This window comes from Somniosus microcephalus, chromosome 6 (assembly GCF_052327205.1).
Source record: "Somniosus microcephalus isolate GS21.2 chromosome 6, FLI_Smic_1.0, whole genome shotgun sequence".
NCBI lineage: Eukaryota > Metazoa > Chordata > Chondrichthyes > Squaliformes > Somniosidae > Somniosus > Somniosus microcephalus.
In genome coordinates this window covers 179,322,493-179,346,831 of record NC_140992.1, presented here as the reverse complement: position 1 = coordinate 179,346,831, position 24,339 = coordinate 179,322,493, and the positions used below count along the sequence as shown (strand labels likewise).

At 49.2% G+C, this 24,339-nt stretch overlaps 1 protein-coding gene across 1 annotated transcript in view; it reads left to right on the top strand.

Moving 5' to 3' along the window:
• LOC147116230 (RNA-binding Raly-like protein) overlaps positions 1-24,339 on the top strand; it is a 1,022,237-nt gene that overhangs the window by 798,325 nt on the left and 199,573 nt on the right. The window contains exon 4 of the mRNA XM_085991011.1: positions 22,464-22,514. Within this exon, the coding sequence (XP_085847137.1) occupies positions 22,464-22,514 (51 nt within the window). The remainder of the gene's footprint in view (positions 1-22,463; positions 22,515-24,339) is intronic.

The following is a 24,339-nucleotide window of genomic DNA, read 5'->3' as shown; positions in this document are numbered from 1 at the left end:
GTTGCCGACGCCTGTTGCCCCCTCTGCGTCTAGCCAGGGCTGCCCCTCTCACATAGCATCTGCGAGCCCTTCCGACATAATCCTGAAACTCAGCATTGGCACCCCATGCAGCCCCCATAATATGCTGGCAAACAATGAGATATCAGTGAAGGCGAATTGCAAAGCTCTGGCCTGAAGCCAAAAATACCTGTCCTAGTGTTGGCCCAAAGCAGTAAGCTCCCTTCCTTGGTTTTTTTCAAAAAATCCGTTGCACAAGAGTGATTGCTGCAAAATGCCTGCCCTTTATAGTGCAGGGTAAGTGCCCTTTAATTTGCGCTCCCCGCGGCCCGCTTCGGCTGTGCACCGTTCCACTCCACAGTCGTTAGGGCCGCCCGGCGCACAATGGGCCGGCGCGACTGAAGTTCCGGTTTGGGGCGCACAAAGGGCGTTGCACGAGGAAATGACGTCATAATCTGCGCGCGCAGCAGGGCGCGCGCAAAGACTTTGCGCCGGCGCTAAATGTCTACTGAAGTTGGGGCGAGGCGCAGATCGCGCTGCGCCCAGGCGCTAAGTGCCTAGCGCTCGAGATCTACTCCTCCTAAGGCGCTAACGGCTGGCGCACGCAACTGAATTTCTAGGCCTTTATGTTTAATTTTCTTACCTTCTCTGCTTTCTGAAGCCGTGGAATCCTTGCTTGGTCTCATGACCTCCACTGCATCAGTCAAGTATTCACATTTGAACCTTGAGTATGAAGGTTGGCAGGTTCCCACTCCAGAGACTTCACATAATCTAGGCTGACACTCCTGTGCAGTACTGAGGGAGTGCTGCACTGTCGGAGGTGCCGTCTTTTGGATGAGATGTTAAACCAAGGCCCCCCTCTCAGGTGGACATAATAAATCCCATGGCACTATTTCGAAGAAGAGCAGATGAGTTATCTCCAGTTTCCTGGCCAATCTTTATCCCTCAGCCAAAATCACTAAAAACAGATTAGCTTTGGTCATTATCACATTGCTGTTTGTGGGAGCTTGCTGTGCACAAATTGGCTGCCTGCGTTTCCTTCATTACAACAGTGACTACACAATTAAAAATACTTAATTAGCTGTGAAGCACTTTGGGTCGTCCTGAGGTCGTGAAAGGCGCGATATAAATCAATCTTTTTTTTCTTTTTACCCCAAGGTCAAATAGCCTACCGAAGTCTAATGAAGTATCAGAGGCTTACTTTTTTTTGAGTGGAATTGAGCATAGTGACCAGATTAAAGGAGGAAGAGCACGTAAGCATAGACCCTTGTTGTGACACAGATTGTGATTTTGCTATTGAGCTGTAGCCAGCCTTGGTCAAGCAATTCGAGCATTTCCCATGAAGCCGTGCCTGCCATCTCAGCTAATTAAATAGCCAGGGCTGAGCGTTCTGTCTGCCAGTGTGAATCCTGGTGCTCTACAGCTCCAAACCTTGCTCTAATTTCACTCTATATTCAGCATTCTCAGCTTGCACAGAATCATTCTGGACAAGTTGTAGGGTTTTGTGATTGTAAGGGTTTCAAGTAATTGGAGTCAAAGACCATTTAAGAATAACTACTGAAGAACAATCACTTCCAGCTGATTGTAGACCATTTTCTTTACAGTGGATTATTTAAGTCTGGCCAGTCTGTCAAGCAGCAAGAGAATAGTGAAGGAAATCATCCGCTCAGCAGTGCTCTATAGCTAAAGCATATTCAATAGCACAGTATACAGTATCATGGAAAGGACATGGAAATGGCGGCACGCATGGACGCAGCGGCTTTGACTCTCCCGAGACTGAGCGTTCTTACCCTCTTCCTGAGTCTCTTCTGGACTCTGCTGATACGGGAATTGAGGGCAGACCTACTGTACAGCCGGCAGATGCTCCTTGACATCGGGGCCGACTGCGTGCGGCTCACACTCGGCGCCGTCGATCTGCCTCCCGACATCGCCCGATCCCCGGGACCAGCGTGGCGTCCTTCCCCAGCTGGAAGTCAGCGCAGACCGCGCAGGGAATGCAAGCAGAAGCGGGGTAAGAGGGCCGGAATCCAAAATAGGCTGAAGAGGGCCCCACACAAACCCTCCCTCCCAAGTATTTTCCTGGCCAACGTCAGGTCACTAGAAAATAAAATGGATGAGATCAAACTTGATCTCTCCTCACAGAAAAGGACAAAGGAATGCTGCGCCATGATCTTCACAGAGACCTGGTTGAACAACGGCATCCCTGACACCACCATCCAGCTAGAAGGACGCACGGTCTTCCGCGCCAACAGAACTGCAGACTCCGGTAAGAGCAAGGGAGGCGGTTTGTGCATTTACACTAACAATGCCTGGTGCACTAACACGGACATAATCGATAGATCCTGTTCGGCTGATTTGGAATTCCTCATGGTAAGATGCAGACCCTTCTACCTGCCTCGGGAATTCACGGCTGTTATCATCACTGCGGTCTACATCCCACCACACACTAATGCCAAACTAGCACTGAAGGACCTCTACAGGGCCATCAGCGAACAACAAACTGCGCACCCAGACGGAGCATTTATTGTCGCGGGGGACTTCAATCACATAAACCTAAAATCTGTACTACCGAAATTCCACCAGAATGTTTCCTGCCCCACAAGAGGGGAGAACACACTGGATCAAGTCTACACGAGCATTGTAGATGCTTATAAGGCCATTCCCTGCCCCCACCTTGGGAAGTCTGACCACCTCTCCCTGTTTCTAGCCCCGGCATACAAACCGCTCATCAAAAGAGTGAGAACATCAGTGAGATCAGTGAAAGTATGGCCAGAGGGGGCAGTCTCGGAGCTTCAGGATTGCTTCGAACGCACTGATTGGGGCATGTTTGCCCATAATGACATCGAGGAATACGCATCCACAGTGCTATTCTACATTAACAGTTGCGTCGAGGTCGTCACGACGCATAAAAATATCAGGACATACCCCAACCAGAAACCCTGGATGAACGGAGAGGTCCGCTCGCTGTTGAAAGCACGCGACGCAGCATTTAAATCTGGCGACGCGGTGGCTTACAGTGCAGCTAGGACCAACCTAAAAAAGGGTATCAGGACTACCAAAAGGAAACAGACACTGCGGATAGAGGATCATTTCCACAACAACTCGGACTCCCGGCGCATGTGGCAAGGCATCCAGTCCATCACTGACTACAAGAGCAAAAACACCAGCCGGTTAGCGATGCCTCCCTTCCGGAGGAGCTTAACAACTTCTACGCTTGCTTCGACAGGGACAACAGGGAGCCGGCTACCAAAGCCTTGCCACCCCCGGAAGACCAGGTGCTCACTCTGTCGACCTCCGACGTAAGGGGTGTTCTACGCGGAGTGAACACACGAAAGGCTGCTGGACCGGATAGCATCCCTGGACGGGTACTCAAGGAATGTGCTGATCAGCTGGCTGATGTCTTCACCGCCATCTTCAATCTGTCATTGGCCCAGGCAGTAGTCCCTACATGCTTCAAGACCGCTACCATTATTCCTGTGCCAAAGCAAACGGCTGTGACGTGCCTGAACGACTATCGACCTGTCGCACTCACACCCATCATAATGAAGTGTTTCGAGAGACTGGTCCTGGCTCACATCAAAGCCAGTGTTCCCGCCTCTCTTGACCAACACCAGTTTGCCTATCGTGCAAACAGATCAACGGAGGATGCAATCACAACTGCTCTACACTCTGCACTGAATCACTTAGATGGTAAAGAGACCTACATCAGAATGCTGTTCATAGACTACAGCTCAGCATTCAACACTATCGTCCCCAACAAGCTGGCCACCAAACTCCACACTCTTGGCCTGAACACTTCCCTCTGCAACTGGACCCTGGACTTCCTAACAAACAGACCCCAGTCTGTCAAATTAGGTAACCACACCTCCCCCCCCCCGACCCTGAACACGGGGGCCCCACAAGGATGTGTGCTGAGCCCCCTCCTCTACTCCCTCTTCACCCACGACTGTGTGGCTGTTCATGGTTCCAACACTATCATCAAGTTTGCGGATGATACCACGGTAGTAGGCCAGATCACCAACAACGATGAGTCAGCCTACAGGGAGGAGGTCCAGCATCTCGTGAAGTGGTGTGCCGATAACAACCTGGCCCTTAACATCAAGAAAACCAAAGAAATCATTGTGGACTTCAGGAAGTCTAAAGGCGGAAGTCACACCCCCATCCACATCCATGGGGCTGTTGTGGAAAGGGTGGACAGCTTTAAGTTCCTCGGAGTCCACATCACGGAAGACCTCTCCTGGTCCCTCAATACCTCCTCTCTGGTGAAGAAGGCCCAGCAGTGCCTATATTTCCTAAGGAGGCTGAAGGGATGTAACCTGTCACCCCTGATCCTCTAACTTTTACCGCTGCACAATAGAGAGCATCCTGATGAACTGTATCACAGTATGGTATGGCAGCTGTAGCTACTATGACCGGAAAGCCCTGCAGCGGGTAGTCAAAACTGCCCAACGCATTACCGGCACCCGGCTACCGACCATAGAGCACATATACCAGAAACGCTGTTTACGGAGGTCACGGACCATCATCAAAGACCCTACCCACCCCAGCCACAGTCTGTTCGCCCTCCTGCCATCTGGGAGACGCTACAGATGCATTCGCACCCGAACGACCAGATTTAGGAACAGCTTCTTTCCCAGGGCTGTCATCCTACTGAACTCCACAAATAAACTCTAAAGCCTGCACATCTGCCAATGCACTTTATTATGGTTATGTTTATGTTAATGTATTACAAGCCAAATGAATGTTGAATGTTTAAATGTCTTAATCTAAATGTACACTCTCGGGAGCTGCAAGCCTACATTTCGTTGTACTGCACTTGTGCACTAACAATGACAATAAAGTTGATTATGATTATGATCCTCTGTATCTTCTGTCCCCTGTGAGTTCTCCCACCAGTACAGGTGAGGAGGGAGAGAGCACCATCGCTCTCTCTCCATATTCCCTTTCAGTAGTCTATGTATGTGGGTCAAAAATAATTCTCCAGAAGCCTTTTATTGAAAGGCCATGATGAAATTGTCCATGAGCGATAGCACAAAACAGGCGATAGCGAATCGGCAGCCTTTTTTACACCCCGCCTGATTCTCTTTACCAAGACAAATTTCACCGCCCCCCGCCCCCCCCATATATTTACAATTCCCACAAAACATGGGGAAATTAAACATATAAAATAGCTGTAGTCTGGATGGGCCCTCAGCATCCCCTACCCTCAACTGCTATTTTGCTATTCCTTTATTTGGAAAGTGAGGGCCAGGTGAGACTTTATACAAACAGCCCCTGGATAATTTCCTGTTGCACAGACTATCTGTTTTTATTTTTCACGTCTGTGCCCTATAGATGACTCCCAGGCAGGAATGTGGCCTAGTGAACAGGGAGACCTGCCAATTTTAATGGCCAGGCCTCGTTAATATGCCGCTGGTCGACTTCCTGACCACAAGCGGCTGCCCGGCCGGTAAAATTAGGCAGCAGGTGGCCGCAGCTGGGGACATAAAAGTACGATCCCCAGCACTAAGGCTAGTGATCAGGAAAGAAAGAAAGAAAGACTTGCATTTATATAGCGCCTTTCACGACCTCAAGATGGCCCAAAGCGCTTTACAGCCAATGAAGTACTTTTGAAGTGTAGTCACTGTTGTAATGTAGGAAACGCAGCAGCCAATTTGTGCACAGCAAACTCCTACAAATAGCAATGTGATAATGACCAGATCATCTGTTTTTAGTGATGCTGATTGAGGGATAAATATTGGCCAAGACACCGGGAAGAACTCCCCTGCTTTTCTTCGAAATAGTGCCATGGGATCTTGAGAGAGCAGACGGGGCCTCGGTTTAACATCTCATCCGAAAGACGACACCTCCAACTGTTCAGCACTCCCTCAGTACTGCACCGGAGTGTCAGCCTAGATTTTTGTGCTCAAGTCTTTGGAGGGATCAGGACAGTTGGAGGGAAGCCTGGGACTGGGGGGGTGGGTCCATGGTTTCCTTGTGGGGCTTGAAGGAGCACTCCTGCTGCTCCGGGACTCACAAGGAAACGACAAAAATTTTAATTAACTTCCTTGCCGGGCTTCTTCTGGCCCTGGATCCACTTTCCAATATGAAGACAAGGTCAAGGAGTTTACTTTCTCAGCATCAGACACAGGTCCAGTCTGGTAACTCAGTCATGCAGGACTTGGACAACTTAGGTCAGTAGGGGTACTACCGAGCTACTCTTGATGGTGGACCTTGAAGTATCCCACCCAAAATACATTTTGTGTCCTTTCTTTTCTTAACTGCTTCCTCCTAATGATGTTCAACATGAAAGAATACTGATGCACCAGTCAAGCGGGAGAGGGGGCTAGTAGGTTATGATCATCATGAGGTTTGACCTTGTTTGAGATTTCATGGGGTCTAGACTCAATGTTGAGGGCTCCCAGGGCCACCCCCACTGAACTGTATACCACTGCACTCTCACCTCTAGTGAGTCTATCCTGCCAATGGGACAGGACGTACCCAGATGGTGATGGAGGAGTCTGAGACGTTGGCTTGTAGCTACGACTCTGTGAGTATAACCATGTCAAGCTATTGCTTGACTGGTTTGTCGTTCCGTTCTCCCAAGCTGAGCACCAGATGTTAGTGAGGAGAACACTGCAGGGTTGACTGAGTTGTTATTGCCTCAGCCTAATATACAATGCCTGGATTGTTGCTGATCGGCCATTCTAGGTCAGGAGATTACATGTAGGGGGTGTCTGTACTGTGAGGCATCAGGCATCACAACTGTATGGGACCAGCTAGATGGACAAGTTGGCCTTTTCCTGTCTGACATTTTCATATGTTCGTCTGTCTATCTGATTATTTTTTCTTATTTTTGATCTTTGTAACGATTGTTTGCAACAGAATAGCTTGCTAGGCTAGTAAGAGTCAACCAGCTACTGTGGGACTGGAGTCACGTGTAGGCCAGACTGGGTAGGGGGGGCAGGCTCCCTTCTCATTAATGACAGAACATCCCAACGCCCTGCACAGCCAGTAACTTGCCTTTGAAATGTCGTCACTGTTGTTTTGTAGAAGAAGCGGTGGCCAATTTGCGCACAGCAAGATCCCACCAACAGCAATGACCAGTTCATCTGTTTGTGTCTCGTTGATTGCGGATCGGATTTTTTTTGCAGCAAATGACCAGATTTATTAAATTCAATTTCACAACATGCCACGGTGGGATTTGAAACCATGGTACCTCGGCTGGTAGTCCAGTATCATAACTACTACACTATCTTAACCCAGGCATTTTATTAATGAAATGTTGGAGCAAAAGTATTCACTGTTATTTAACCAGTCACTACCAAAATCATGCTCTTTAATTTTAATGTTCATTGTGACCATCAAGCCTAAATCCTTGGGGGTCATCAAATTAACAAGTTACCACAATTTATTAAAAGAAAGAACTTGCATTTCTATAGCACCTTTTAGGATGTCCCAAAGCACCTTACAGCCAATTGAGTACTTTTCCGATGTAGTCACTGTTGTGTAGATTACGCAGCAGCCAATTTGTGCACAGCACAAGCCACAATGAGATAATGACATGATAATCTGTTTTTAGGTGCTGGTTAAGGGATTGGGCAAGATATCAGGGAGAACTCACCTGCTCCTCTTCGAATAGTGCTGTGGGATCTTTTACATCCACCTGAGAGAGCAGATGGAGCCTCGGTTTAACATCTCATCCGAAAGAGGGCACCTCCAACAGTGCAGCACTCCCTCAGTGGTACACTGAAGTGTCAACCTAGATTATGTGCTTAAGTCTCTGGAGTGGGACTTCAACATACAACCTTCAGACTCAGAGACGAGAGTGCTACCACTGAGCCACAGCTGACATACAGCTATGCACACTGCTTTCCTGTGGATTCTGGGATTTGGATCAAAGGCTATAATGTCTAGGTGCTAACCCTGGCCCGTCCCTTTAAGGCCACTGCTCAGGCACTCCTTCTGAGGAAGTGAATTTAGATGCTATAGTAAATTAGAGGTTCTGACGAAAGGCCATCGACCTGAAATGTTCACTGTTTCTCTCTTCACAGATGCTGCCTGACCTGCTGAGTGTTGCCAGCATTTTCTGTTTTTATTCCAAATTTCCAGCATCTGCTGTATTTTGCTTTTGTTTTAGAGGACAGTGGTTGTTGTTGGAAGTTCCTCTCGATTGACAGCTGCTTAACTCCTGTTCATAAAATCATAGAATAGTACAGCACAAAAGGAGGCCATTCGGCCCATCGAGTCTGCGCCATGCTTGTGGAGAGGCTGAAAAAGCAGCACGCAATGACTTGAGTTTCTTCCTCTTTTTTATGATTGTTCAGTTGAGATTAGTTGGTATTTTGTGGTGTTTGGCATGTGATGGAGGCTTTTGAAACTTTTACACAAATAGACAAGGAGCTAATCAGTAAAAGAAAGAAAGACTTGCATTTATATAGCACCTTTCACAATCTCAGGACGTCCCAAAGTGCTTTACAGCCAATGAAGTATTTTTGAAGTGTAGTCACTGTTGTAATGTAGGGAAACATGGCAGACAATTTGTGCACAGCAAGCTCCCACAAACAGCAAATGATGGTGACCAAATAATCTGTTTTAGTCATGTTGGTTAGAGGGCTAAATATTGGTCAGGACACCGGGGAGAACTCCCCTGCTCTTCTTTGAAATACTGCCATGGTATCTTTTATGTCCAACTGAGAGGCTTCAGTTTAACGTCTCATCCGAAAGACGGCACCTCCGACAGTGCAGCACTCCCCCTGTATTACGCTGGGAGTGTCAGCCTGGATTATGTGCTCAAGCCTCTGAAGTGGGGGAGGTAAACGCCCCAACAGGCCTCAAAAGGAACAGGAAAGCAGCAACACATGGTCAGAGACTGAAGGATAAACACACTGATGACGTTTGGAAGCTGATGAGTTCCTTTGGTTTCTCTTTACCAAAAGCTGGAAAGTTAACGGGCAATGACGGCATGCACACAGCAGGTCGTTCACCATTCAAAGGGTTAACCCATCAGGTGGGTACTACTGTTCCAACAAAGGGGGTTCACCCGCAATGTTAACTTTCCTCTTTTCGGGTGCTGACAGGCCAACTGGGTATTCCCAGTGTTTTCTGTTTCATTTCACATTTTCTGCCTTTGCAGTTTGGCTCATTCTGCACCTTCTCGATGTCATCACCAATTGCAACGTGTAAAAAAAAAAAGTTCCGTATTCTGTCCCCTGATAATCCCCTTGCATGAAGAAAATTGGTCTAAAAAATGCACAAGGTCAACAGTGCGTGCCCTCATATCTATGAAAGTGCTGCACCATCCCAGCTGAACCAAGCTCCAACCTAATCATTTCTAATGAAAGTTCTATCAGTTGGCTAGGGACATCCGAAAAGGTTTTTATTATTATTCATTGAGCTAATTTCGGATACAGATATGATGGGTATGCTGTCAGCCCTGTGTAGCTCCTCCAAGCATTGCGAAAGCCATTTGATGTTATGCTAATGACGCGTTGCTAATACAGTCAATCAGTTCAGCATTACCTACCACTACAAATACTTTGCATTGTGCCTAATGCTCCAAATGTGTAAATTGCGTTCAGTTATTGCAGAATAAATGGCCTAACGCAGCAAAAAGCAATAACAAATTCATGCTTTTAAGTACCGCATTAGACTGGGAAGGGGGAGAGATGGTGAATCAAATCTTGAGCAATGTAATGGGGATCAAGTGACTCCACTTGTATGTTTTCTCAATTGCTACGGCACCGTGTGGAACGCAAACACTGTTGTCATTAGACTTGGCCGTCTGAGCAGACGCAAGCACGCGCAGGTCTCTCGTGGACTATGGGCCTTCCACTTGCTGTATGGAATGGGCTTGGTGGTGACAGCAGAGGGAGTCGGGCAAGTAATAACAGTTCCAAATTGGTTTGAAAATTGACGATGAAATGCTGGAAATACATCGCAGCTCCGTCAGAATCTGAAAAGAGAAGGGAAGTTCGCGCTCAGGGTTACCGCCCTTCACCAGGGCTGTTCCGATGAAAAATATCTGCCCTTAAACATCAGCCCGTCTTTCGGGCCTACTGTGCACTAACTCTTTGCTTTTTGGATTTCTGGCAGTTGTAGTCTTACATTTCACCTGAAAAAATGAAGTGGCAGATCGCAGACAAGATCTGTGTGCAGCTCACGTCAGATCATTTCATTTTTGAGTTCTTCAGGGTGATACAGGGGTTCTTTAAGTCACATTAGGGCAGGTAGTCTATAGGAAGTGTATAGTGACCACAGCCACTTTAACAGGATCTGTTATAGTTGCATGTCCAAAATGATGGACACCCTGCATTCTAATAATATAACCTTACTGTAGATGCAATCTCTTTTCATTTCCTTCCCCCTCCCTTGTTTTTTTTTCCTCTTGATCCCTCTCCCCCATATTTAGTTACCTTCTTAGAATGAAATTCCACCTTTCCTACTGGATACGGCAGCCCCAGTATCCTCTCTCCCTGCTCGCTTACTCAGCTCCAGATCCTGGTCTCGCTGACTTGCTCCGCATTGCTTATTGTACCTGCTGCCCCGGGTTATTATCGTATGGCTGATTGATAATAGGCCTGGTGTGAAATGGATAAGCTCAGATCCCTGCTGTGAGCTCGAATTCGTTTGTTATCACTGTTTATCTGTTTACATTGGCAAGCAAAATATTCTTTAAAAAGTAAACGAAATGAACCCTAGATAACCAATGAACCATTGCTTCCATAGAAGATAGATAAAGAGAAAGAGCATGCAACTATAACAGACGTTGTTAAAGTGGCTGTGGTCACTATACACTTCCTGCAGACTACCTGAAAATGAGCTAACACTAGTTTAAAAGAGGGGTAAGTATGTTGGTTGTAAAATACTTGCCCTTAGATACCCTGGGGTAAATATTCGCTTTTAGTGTCAGGTGGTAGCCAATTGGCCCCCCCTTGCCCGATTTTCATTTCCATTTTCCACCTGGCGGGAAAAGTGACAATTCGGGACAGGCCTGACTTTATGACAAGCATTTTATCCGGCCTGTGCCAGCATCAAGAAAAGTATTCCTGTATGGACAGAAAGGTAAGAACATAGGAACCGGCGTAGGCCATTCAACCCTTTGAGCCTGTTCCACCATGCAATTAGATCATGGTTAATCTGTATCTTAACTCCATCGACACCCCTTGGTTCCGTAACCCATAATACACTTGCCTAACAAAAATCTAGTAAGTAAGTAATTGCTACCATAAGCGTGTGAAATAAAACGTTTAAAGAGAGGGAGTAAGTGCAGCAGGAGATCTGACAGAAATATAGCAACTGGGTGCAAAAGTGGTGCCATTTCCCAAAAGAAGCCTCAATGAACTCTTGGACAGCACCAGACTGGTGGCTGAGACACGTGGTTGTTGAACACTTTCTGTTTTTCCCCACTTCTGCCCATCTCTCATGAAGGTGCACACTAGTGATGGGCTGTGATTCCATGGCTGGTGCTACCCCTTCCAACGCCTCACCACATTTCACATGTGAGACAGCTGTTGTTGGCTGTCGATCTCACCGTGAAGGGCACCACGGCCAAACCCATCCTCTCCTCACCTGACATCGACATTCAGCCACTTTTCAGCAGGATCTCTCAGAAAGAAAGAAAGAGCTTGCTTTTATGTAGCACCTTCCACAACCTCAGGATTTCCCAAAGCACTTTACAGACATTTGAAGTGTAATCACAGTTATAATGTAGGAAATGCGGCAGCCAATTTGTGCAAAGCAAGGCCCCACAAACAGCAAAGTGATAATGACCAGATAATCTGTTTTAGTGATGTTGGTTGAGAAATAAATATTGGCCCAGGACACCAGGGAGAACTCCCATGCTCTTCTAAATAGTGCCATGGGATCTTTTACATCCACCTGAGTGGGCAGACAGAGCCTCTCAGGAGACGAAACTCTGTCCCTTTTTTCCCCTCTCCTGGAGATGCTGACATCACTCGTAACATCCAAACTGCTGCCCGGGCTGGGATAAGCTAACTCAGCAGTAACTGGCAGACCAGGAACTGAACCTGGGACCTTCTGGGCTACACAGATCGGTGCTCGCTAGCAATTGTCTTCATACGCAGTGTCGTCGGGGCAATTTTAACCTATTTGGCCTGGTGGGAAACCGATGGGATCGGGTGGGACGCTGGATTTACATCCCAGCCGATATTACTCTCTAATTGACCTGAATGGAGAGTGAAATCGGGTAGGGGGTGAAACCAGCGCAGCACCCGGTCCCATCAACTCCCCAACGGGCAGATTAGGTTAAAAGTTACCCCCATAATTTCAATACTTATGTACTGTGTCAGCAAACCTCTTCTGCTGACTGTGTGAATTGAGCATTAGTACCTTTGTATCATGCACTGCATGGAGTCCCAACGCACGGGATTTAGGTGCTGAGTTGAATACCTTGAAAGCCCTTTAGGAATTTCAGAGTTCACGTGTTCTGATGGAGAAAACAGAGGTCTGTAATAAAGTGCCCATTTCTAAAGCTGGGACACTTGAATATTCAGAAGTCATCTACCTCCAGATGGAAGGCTTCCAAAAATACTTAGGGGAATGAGAGTCAAGGTAAGCTGTGGGGGGGGGGGGGGGGGGGGGGGAGCAGTTGCAGGAATATTTTTGCAGTTCATTGAGCACCAGAGGTGATGCCAGACGATTGGAAGCAGCTAATGTGATTCTCGTCTTCAAAGGTCAGAAATATGGTCCTGGGAATTGTAGGCTTGTTAGCTTGACATTTATAGTGGGAAAATATCATCACCTGTTCCAAAGGAAGCAATTCAAGCTCATTTAACAAGAACTAAAGCCATCATTCCAAGCCAACTCGCATTTGTGAAAGGCAGGTCATACCCAAGACATGTATTGGAACTCTGTGTCAATTAGGGTTGCCAACTCTGATTGAACATATTCCTGGAGGTGTCATCACATGACCCCCCGCCTCCAAATGGCCCGCCCCCACATTCCCGCCATTGGTTGCTCGACATGCCCATCCTTGCAGTCTACCGCCTTCCCACACCCATCAGAAAGCGAACAGACTCTTCATTACTCAGCCGGATGATTCTTGATTGTCAGTCAAACAGCCTTTTTTCCCCATGTCTGATATTTTTATAACTAATGAACAAAAGAATGTTTGAAGAATTCTTTAAAAAAAATTGATTTTTTTATTGCCCGTATGATTTTCCTCCTGAGTTGCTGGCAGCCGTGTCCAGGAGATTAGTCTGTAATTCCTGGAGACTCAAGGGCAATCCTGGAGGGTTGGCAACCCTAAGTGCCAGTGCATAGAATTGGTGCATGATGCCAATGTGACTGATGATGTATCAGGAATTTACACAAGCATTTGATAAGCTCCCTCACAAGAGACTTGTGCCAAAAGTGAAAGCTCTTGGGATATAGGGGGTAAGCTGTAAATTAGATGACTAATTGGTTAGATTTAGGGAAGATTTACTGGCAGTATTTTCTGATAGTGGTAAAGATCCGCACCCAGAATGATCAAGTTGCAAATGGAGCTTTGTAGTCACTCTGTATGTATAGTTGTTGCAAATTTGGCACCCTGGAAGGTAGCTCATTGGAAATGGTTTGGTAAGGTAGATGATCCCAATAACATTGTTGATATTGCTGGCATCACTGTTTGATCACGAGTTCTAACTGCGACCCTGCCGTTGAGTCTGCTGTCAGGAGATACCCAAGAGGGGCCATTTTATTTGACTTATCGCACGGGCAAATCTGCTCGCCACCTTCTCCCCTGACAGCATGCCCGAGGCAGGAGCCTGGCAAGTGAGGAGCAGTGGGTTCAAATTGGTGCACTGCCGCATGGTGGCACTCAATGTTGGGAGCCCAACGTGCTGCCCTTCTTCTTCCATAGGGTTGAATGGCTGTGGCATCTCAGAGCCAGTGTTGAAATGCATGGCAGCAGGACAGAAACGGCATCGATCACTGGCGGTGACCCAGAATACCTGGAAAACTATGTTCCAAAATTGATTTAAGCACAGAGATATCCAGATTTTATCACATCCATTACAGGGATTGCCGTTCGATTATCCCAACTTTCCCTCATCTAGTTTCAGCTTTCCCGCAATTCCCATTGGTCTCAGTAATGTGTGGTTCCCATACTTTTATTTATTGGGCGGGGTTTCGCACCTCAAGTTTATAATTTGGGAAAGGAAACACTTGTACTTGGTGGGTTATGAGGTGTTGTACTTATTCAGTTAATAAAAAGTAAAGAGATTATTATTTAAGATTTAAGATAATTGGCAAAAGAACCATATGCGAAATTAGGAGAATTCTTTTTTACACAGTGAGTTGTTGTGATCTGGAATGCACTGCCTAAAAAGGTAGTGGAAGCAGATTCAGTAATAACTTTCAATAAGGAATTGAATAAATACTTGAAAAGGAACAATTGGCAGGGCTAAGGGGAAAGAGCAGGTGAGTGGGACTAATTGGAGAGTTCTATCAAAGAGCCAGCACAGGCACGATGGGCCAAATGGCCTCCTTCTGTGCTGTACAAGTCTATGATTCTATGTGAAAAAGCGAGGGTGGTGTCATAACACGGCTACTTTGGGGCACGTTCTGGGCGTGAACACCAGTGCACTTAAATGTAAAAGATTCAGAAGGGCCTTTAATATTGGATTCTTAGTTTGGATTCTGGGAGCCCGGCCTCTGGGAGCACGTTCCCGGTGTTTATGCTGTTAAATCTGTTTGTTGGACCCAAGTAATCTTGGGTAAGCCGTGGCTCAGTGGGTAGCACTCTCACCTCGCAGTCGGAAGGGTCTGGGTCTCAAGTCTCACTCCGGAGATTTGAGCACATAATCCAGGCTGACACTCCAGTGCAGTGCTGAGGGAGTGCTGCAATGTCAGAGGTGTTGTCTTTCGGATGAGACGTTAAACCGAGGCCCCTTCTGCCCTCTCAGGTGGATGCAAAAGATCCCACAATTGGAAGAAGAGCAGCGGAGTTCCCCCTGATGTCCTGGCCAATATTTATCCCACAACCAATATCACTAAAAACAGATTACCTGGTTATCATCACATTGCTGTTTGTGGGAGCTTGCTTTTCGCAAATTAGCGACTGCATTTACTACATTACAACAGTGACTGCACTTCAAAATCACTTAATTAGCTGTAAAGTGCTTTGGGACATCCTGAGGTTGTGAAATAATGGCCCAGAAATTCGGGTCAGAGGCTTCCCGCGGGTGTAAGCCCTCGACCTGCACTTACCTAGCGCGCCGGCCGTTGAGCTGTGGGCCCCCGTGGAATTCCGATCCTGGGCCTGCTCCAACTGCCGGCGCGCAGTGCTTGCGTATCCCAGGGGCTCAGTTAGTTCGATGTGTCCCCTGGGATCACGTGGGCCACGGGGAGCCAATCGGAGCAGGGAATGCTCCATTCATAAGTTTGACAGGAAGTGCTGTCAAACTTAGAAATACTACGGGCCCCAAAACATCACTAAATCTTCAAATAATTTTTTTAAAAACATCACATTTTTTAAATAAACTATAAATTTTCTAACGGGGCTAAAAATAAACTTACCTTTCTTTAAAGTATTTAAAAATAATAAACCTGTGGAAAAAATGTTTTAATTTTAATTAATTCACCACTTACCTTGTAAAAAGCAGGCCTTGCCCGTGCTCTTTATATGCCTAACTTCTGCAGACTTACCCTCCTGGGAAAACCTGCAAAAAAAAACGAAGTTCGATGCACACGCGCAGCCTCCCCCGCGCACGCGTTCGACCTCTGAACCCCTTCGTTCAGGGGAACGGAAGTGCCGGTTTCCCGCGCATACGCAGTGCATGCAGGAAACCGGCACTTCCATTGGGCTTACGGGTGGGTACCCCGTGCGTACTCACCCGTGGAGACCCGAATTTCTGGAATATAAATGCAAGTACTTCTTTCTAACTGGCCTGTGAGTTAGCCCAGTTAGAAAGATTTAATAGCATATTCACTGGAAACTGGCTCACAGAATTACAAGATCCAAATTAATAGAAAGCCAGTGTAAAAGTGACTTAATTATTATACTAATCACTGTTTTCATGAGCCTTTAATGGATTAGTGCCAATGTGGGGTCAGATTTTTCCTCCGAGCGGTGTTCAGGCAGCCGGCCAGCGATGGAACGCGGCCATTGGTCGCTCAATAATCCCGACGGGAGGCCTGGTCTATTTTGAGGGCCAGGCCTTGTTAGCATCAGGCCAGTGGGCAGCGGGCTGAAATTGAGTGCCCCTGGGCAGCCCACTGGCTCCGGAGGTAGGGGTTGGAGGGGGGGTGTCCGTTCTGGGGAGGGGGTGGGGGACCCAGTGCAGCATCGGCCCAGGTTGATTTTGTGAAGCCCGGAGGAGCACTCCGGCCCCTTTCAGCCCCACGAAAATAAATTAAAACTTACCTGCTGACCTCCTCTGATACTGGGCGGAGCGAGCACGACACACACTCTGCCCAGTCCTGTCCTAATACTGTATGGTGATCAGGGTCCTATGTGCATCTTAGGATCCCAAGTTGTTGTTGTTGATGATGATGATGATGATTAATCCCAATTTGCATATTAATAGGGTCTACTGCCTAACTGAGACGTGCACTCCGGCCACCCAACGTTAGGCCCGGACTAAGATAGGGACATCACACCACCGGCGGGAACAGGGCGATAAGTCATACCTCACTATTTTCATCCCCCGGGGATGGAGGCCTCAAAGTCTCCCCCATAGTGTGGGGAAGTGACAGTGAGTTTTATCCAGAATTGTCAACATCGGCGGAAAGTGATGGAAGTGAGATTTATGATGAAGAATAACCCCTGCTGTCTTGCACTGGAGTGTTGGTTATTTTTCAAATTGAGATACAGTAAATTAAAGCAAAATGAGTGAGTCTCGCTCCAAATGAGTGCGCGTTCACAGATCTGGACCACTGCATGATATTGTAGGAATGTCTAGTTCCTATCAAGAGACTGAGGTCGACTCAGGCGATCAAACAAACGATGTTTAATGTAAAACTAATTGAGTTTAACAAACAGTTGCAAAAGAACTACGAATACAGGTCTAGTCAGTTCGGAGGCTCCACGAGGACTGCTTGGGCGGTCCCGTGGCTGGCGTCATGACGTCATCACGTTTTTCCCGCCGGTGGGGGATCACATGATGAACGGCGTGACGTCATCCCGTTTGCCCGCGCTCTTAAAGGGACCGCGCTCTGTACATGCAAACAGTATATACAAAGATACAGACTCAGGCTGTAGCTGACATATTGTTAAAGGGAATTATATACATTTGATCGGAGTCCATTAGTGGATCCGCCACATGCGCCCCCCCAGAATTGTCTTTAACGGAAAAAGTGAAACGGCGAGGAGGCCTGACAAGCCTGTCAGAGCGACTTCTGTACACTTGAAGTGGAAGCTGCTGGACGGCGGGCGGGCTGGCGGGCGGTTGCGCTTGATCTGGCACGGCGACTGTGGGCAGTCGGCCACGTTTTGCCGGCTGTGCGGTCTCGACCGGGCGGTCAAGGTCCAAGTGTGCCGGCTTCAACCGGTCAACCGAAATGTGGTCCGGTTTACCTCCGATATCCACCGAGAAAGTTTTGTCTCCCGGCTCTAGCACATGGAAAGGACCAGTTTAAGGGGCCTTGAGCGGATCCCGATGAGCGTCGTGGCGGATGAACACATATTCGGCGTTCTTCAGCTCTGCTGGGACGTGGGAGCTCTGAAAGCTGTGATGCGACGTTGGTACTGGTGCAAAACACCTGGCTGCCTCCTGGTGGCTGATGAATTGATTGGATGTGGACCGTGGCTCTGTTGGAGTCGGAAGGAAATCCCCTGGTACGCGTAGCGGCTGGCCACAGACGAGCTCTGCCGAGGACGAGCGAAGATCTTCCTTGGGTGCCGTGCGAAGACCCAACAGGACCCATGGTAGCCTGTCCACCCATCCAGTGCCTTGGAGGCTGGCCATCAGTGCGGCTTTGAGCGACCTGTGAAACCGTTTGCACAGGCCGTTCGCTTGTGGATGGTAGGCTGTGGTGCGATGTAGCTTGATGCCGAGCCCCTGAGCCACAGCGTTCCAGAGCTCAGAGGAAAATTGCAGTCCACGATCAGAAGAGATGTCCGCCAGTACCCCGAAACAGGCGACCCAAGAGGAGATGAATGCCCTGGCTACGTCTGCCGAATTGGTGGATGACAAGGGAACTGCCTCTGGCCATCTAGTGGTGCGGTCTACCATCATAAGGATATGTGTAAACCCATGAGAAGGTGGAAGTGGCCCCACCAGGTCCACATTCAAGTGATCGAACCGTCGCTCCGGAACAGCAAAGGTGGCCAATGGAGCTTTGACGTGACGCTGCACCTTGGCCTTTTGGCAGACCACGCAGGTGTTGGCCCAGTCGCGGACATCCATATGCATGCCCCGCCAAACGAACTTGGACGACATCAGCCTTTGCGAGGCCTTCATGCCAGGGTGTGACAACCCGTGTATGGCGTCAAACACTTTTCTGCGCCAGGCGACCGGCACGATAGGGCGAGGATCTCCTACGGAGACATCACAAAGTAGCGTGGTGCCTGCGGCATGGAATTTGACGTCGGCCGCTTGGAGGCCAGAGGGGCTGGTTCGGTAAGCTTGCACCTCTGGATCCGAGGCTTGATCCGCAGCCATGAGGGCATAGTCGATGCCGAGCTGGACTGCCTGAACGGTCGCACGGGAGAGGCATTCCGCCACCAGGTTGTCTTTACCAGCCATGTGCTGAATATCAGTAGTGAATTCAGAGATAAACGTTAACTGATGTTGTTGTCGGGCTGACCACGGTTCGGCAGTCTTGGCCATAGCGAACGTTAGTGGCTTATGGTCTACAAAAGCAGTGAAAGGGTGTCCTTCCAGCAAGAACCAGAAATGGCGGATGGCCAGAAAAAGAGCCAGCAACTCCCGGTCGAAAGTACTGTACTTCCGCTCGTTTCGCCGTAGTTGACAGCTGAAGAACGCCAGCGGTTGCCACGTTCCATTTACCCACTGTTCCTGCACTGCGCCGATGGCGTAGTCTGACGCGTCGGTGGTGAGGGCCATGGTGGCATCTGGCAGTGGGTGCGCCAGCATGGTCGCGTTGGCAAGGGCGCTTTTTGTGCCAACGAACGCCCGGTCCATGTCGACCGTCCAGCTTACCGGATTCTTGCCAGACTTGCCCTTGAGCGCCTCGTACAGGGGCTGCATGAGCAGAGCTGCCTTAGGCACGAAGCGGTTACCATCCCGAGGAACTCCTGCAGGGCCTTGATGGTCTGCGGGCGCGGAAAGGATGTCACCGCCTCTACCTTTGCTTGCAAAGGCACCGCTCCCTCCGATGTGATGCGATGTCCCAGGAAATCAATGTGGGGCAGACCAAACTGACACTTGGCCGGGTTGAGAATCAGGCCGTGTTAGCTGAGGCGAAGAAAGAGGGTGCGTAGGTGCGCGATGTGTTCCTCCTTATTTCGACTGGCCACGAGGATGTCGTCTAAATAGACGAAAAGGAACTTGAGGTCCCGCAGCACGGAGTCCATGAGGCGCTGGAAGGCCTGGGCAGCGTTCTTCAACCCAAAAGGCATCCTCAGAAATTCAAAAAGGCCGAATGGGGTGATGACTGCGGTCTTCTGCACGTCCTGCAGGTGTACCGGGACCTGGTGGTAACCTCGGACCAGATCCACCTTGGAAAACACAGTGTTCCCAGCCAAATGGGCAGAGAAATCCTGAATGTGGGTGATCGGGTATCGATCAGGAGTGGTAGCGTCGTTAAGTCGCAGCATGGCCGCCATCCGCCGCCAGGTTTCGGTACTATGTGGAGAGGTGAAGACCAGGGACTATTGGACCGGCGAATAATCCCCAGGCGTTCCATCGTAGCGAACTCCGCCTTCACGACCGCCAGCTTGCTGGGTTCGAGGCGCCGGGCCCGCGCGTGGAACGGGGGGCCGATGGTAGTGATGTGGTGTTCCGCACCATGCTTCGTGGCCGTAGAGGAGAACGTAGGCCTGGTCAGGTCCGGAAATTCACCGAGCAGGCGAGCGAACTCGTCCAGAGTTGGGAAGGCGTAGGAGACGGTGCGCGACATGGTGGTACCACGGTGGCAAGGAATGGAGTAAAATGTGGCCGCGTTGATCAGCCGCCGGTTCCGCACATCGACCAGGAGGCCGTTGGCGCACAGGAAATCCGTGCCGAGGATGGCTTGTGAAACCCTGGCTGTAACAAATTCCCAAACAAATCGCTGGCCGCCGAAGCACACCTGGACCCGCCGTTTGCCGAAGGTCTGGATAGCTCCGCCATTAGCCGCTTCGAGTGAGAGGCCGTGCCTCCCAGCTTGAACATCAATAGCGGACGCGGGTATAATGCTGCACTGTGCGCCGGTGTCGCATAGGAATCGCCGACCAGAGATGGAATCGGTGATGAACAACAGCGTGCCAGAATTTCCGATTGCCATCGCAGCCGCGGGGCACCCGTCAGACCCGTTCTTCTTTTGCCGGGGTTGCAGTTGTTTTTTTTTTGGGAGAGAAGCTGCAGGGAGGGCGGCAACATCTGGCTTTCGCGCCAAACCGCGCATGGTAGGAGCACAGCCCCGAAGGTTGAGGAGCTGGGGTGGCGTCTGTGGGGGATGGGCGCCTCGTGGCATCGCAGTACTGCTGCGTCACCGTGAAAATCTTGTCCGCTTCGGCAGCAAGCGCTGCGCAGTCTGTGACTTCGGACCTGGCCAGGGCAGCTTGTACTTGCTCCGGTAACTGACTGAGGAAGAGCTCCCTAAAGAGGAAGCATTCTGGTTCGGAGCCAAGGAGCGTGAGCATTTGGCTCATGAGTTCAGACGGCTTGGAGTCCCCGAGGCTGGGCATAGTGAGCAGTCGGCGGGCGCGTTCTGACTTCGTGAGCCCGAAGACCTGTAACAACCACGCCTTGATTGTTTCATACTTGCGGTCGTCCGGGGGGTTCTCAAGCAGGCTGACGATACGCAACGCGGTGGAACTGTCGAGTGCGGAGACCACGAAAAAATATCGGGTCTGATCCGCAACGATGTTCCGTAATGCAAACTGGGCTTCGACCTGGATGAACCAGGCGGTTGCTTGTTGCTCCCGGAATTGCGGCAGCTTCAATGCAACGGCTTTTGTTTCCATGCTTCGTTCCTTCTGCGAAAACCGTTCGCAAAAGTCGGGGTCACCAATGTAGGAATGTCTAGTTCCTATCAAGTGACTGAGGTCGACTCAGGCGATCAAACAAACGATGTTTAATGTAAAACTAATTGAGTTTAACAAACAGTTGCAAGAGAACTACGAATATAGGTCTAGTCAGTTCGGAGGCTCCACGAGGACTGCTTGGGCGGTCCCGTGGCTGGCGTCATGACGTCATCATGTTTTTCCCGCCGATGGGGGATCACGTGATGAACGGCGTGACGTCATCGCGTTTGCCCGCGCTCTGTACATGCAAACGGTATATACAAAGATGCAGATTCAGGCTGTAGCTGACATATTGTTAAAGGGAATTATATACATTTGATCGGAGTCCATTAGTGGATCCGCCACAATATAATGCATTTGAGTGCCAATACATCGCAGTGCCTATCTCGTAGATGGCTTTTCTGAATTTTAACGTTTCTAAAAGAGGTGCAGGTTTCATCATTTTAATAAGTGCAAAGTGAATATTGTCATCAAACCCTCTGCAATGGGATTCATTTGTTTTGCATCTCAACAAAGGTGTTGAACTCTGTAAGGGTATGAAGAGAGATGGAGCAAAAGCAGGTCAATGGAGTTGGGGTGCAGATCAGCCATGATCGAATTGAATGGCGGGACAGGCTCGAGGGGCTGAATGGCCTAATCCTTTGATAAATGTTGCTATGTTTAACTCTATTCAAAGTAATGTTTTTTGGAGGGGCGGGGAGAATTATTTTGATCTTAAATACACTGTAGCACGGGGAGGAGTTGATTTCTCAGGCGAACAATTCCTGTTAAAAATATATGACAAACAAGTTCCACATGACACCGTACCTGGCATAAAATGGCTGTCGGTGTCATGTAGACTCTCCTTCAATGGGCTGCGTGATATATACCACTGCAGCGGTTCAAGAAGGCGGCTCACCACCACCTTCTCGAGGGCAACTAGGGATGGGAAATAAATGCCGTCCTTTGCCAGCGAAGCCCACCTCCCCAGAATTAATTTTTGAAAAATATTGAGTGGAAAAAGTGGTGTCATTTCCAATTCGGAAAACATACAAGGCAGGGCCGTACAGGCCAGTCAGTCATTGTATTGTCTGGGCATGCAGTGCAGTCGATTTGGACCTCAGCAACAGCAGAAGACATTCTGTTGGAGCTGGGATCCTAGGGTCTTCCTTTGCTGCTCTGTGCAGCCCTTGTTACTGCCTTTGCCCGACTGTTTCCTCTCTCACTGCCCCGAGCTTCAGGACTCACACTGCCAGCCAGCTAACCTGAATCGAGATAAATAACAACTGCTGTCACGGAGTCATTAGAATTATTTAAGATGCTGTCAGCACTCGCTTAGCTCCTAACTGAATGGCTTCTTTTCTTTCCACAGAAGTGGCTATGACTTTGACTACGACTATTACAGAGACGAATTCTATGACAGGTATGTTGCCTGCGTGTAATTTGATCCTTTTAGCCGCTTGCCTTTTTTTTTCCCCGGAATTGCTTCGGCTTTTTTATGTGACAGCGACAATTACTCCCAGTATCTCATAGCGCACGAAAAGCCTGACCTTTCTCAAATCTATTGAAATGTTCTCCCCACCCCCTCCCAAAAGGCAGTGCTGCTTCAAAATTTTATTTTTCTTTCCCTCCTTCCGCTCCCCCCCCGCCGCACACCCCCACCTCACTCCTGTGGGAAAGCTCGCAGCAATAAGCAGGATGGAAGGAAGTCATTACCGCAAATGCAACACCATATCCAGTGCAGTGTTCCGGAAAGCCGTGGATTGCTTTTACTTGTAGAAAAATAAGGCTGCTGCACAGTGCAGTAAGGTGCAGGTTCATAAAACAAATATTGCCAACAGCTTTTGGGCCAGTCACTGCCCCATAGCTTACAGAAATAGCCTCTGATTTTGCAGTAATGATCACAACTGTCAGCATAGGACAACAACTTGCATTTATATAGCGCCTTTACCATAGGAAAACGTCCCAAGGCACTTCACCTGAGCCTAATCAGACAAACATTGACACAGAGCCAGAGAAGGAGCTGTTGGGAGGGGTGACTCAAAGAGGTAGGTTTGAAAGAGGGTCTTAAAGGAGCAGAGAGAGGTAGAGAGGTTTAGGGAGGGAATTTCAGAGCTCAGGGCCTAGACAGCTAAAGACATAGCCGCCAATGTTGGTGCTCAGGGAGTAGGGGATGCGCAAGAGTCATAGGCCTAGAAATTGGGTTGGTAGCGCCGGCGCTGAGCGCCTAAAGAGACCTAGAATTGGGGCGAAGCCCTATGTTGGGGCGGACACTATGAAGATAGCGCCAACTCAGATATTGACTATACATTTAGCGCCTGCGCAAAGTGTTTGCGCACGCCCGCGAGCGCAAGCGGCTCATGACGTCATTTCAGTGTGCAACGCCTTTTAGGAGCGCCTGAGCGCATATTGGGTGGCGCCTGGAGCCTTAGCGCCCAGCGCTATTAGTGACAGTTCGAGGGAGGGCTAACAGGCCCTTCTCGGAGTAGGGGGGCGCTATTTAAAGGGGACAGCTCTAGTGCAGAATCTTCTGCCACTTGGACTGCTCATTGCGATCGCTGCTACAGAGAGTTGGCGACCTAATGTGGAGCGGAGTTCTGGGAATTAAGCTTTACAGTACTTGGGACCTTCAACCCTGTCCGAAGCACTTGCAGCACTACACCTAAAAGCCTTTTGACCAACTGGCATCGGAATGGGAGCTTGTTTGGAGGGCGACGGCCTCATCGCCCAATACTGTGAAGGGGCAGAGAGACGGCGGGAGAGAGGGCCGGGATTGGCCAGAAGGAGGAGGGGCAATGGAGGTCAGCCAATCCGACGGGATGCTGCGAGGGTCTTCAGGCAGCAGGTGACAAGCCTTGACATGTCGGAGGAGCAGTGTTTGGAAAGGCTCCGAATCTGGAGGGACATTGTTACTGATCTGTGCCACCTGCTTGGTCAGGATCTGCAGCCGCGTGAACGCTGCAGAACCTCTCTGTCGGTGATGGCTAAACTGACTGATGGCCTCCATTTTTATGCCAACGGATCCTTTCAGTCAGCCATTGGGGACAATGCAACTGCCACTCAGGCTGCAGTCCACTGTTGCATCCGGCAAGTGACAGATGCCCTTTATAGGCGATCGCGTCAATTCATAACCTTCCCTCGAACCCTGCACAAGCAGGCGGAGGAGGAGGAGTATGAGGAGGAGGAGGAGGAGGAGGAGGAAGAGCAGGCGGAGGAGGAGGAGGAGGAAGATGGAAGGACTGCTGAAA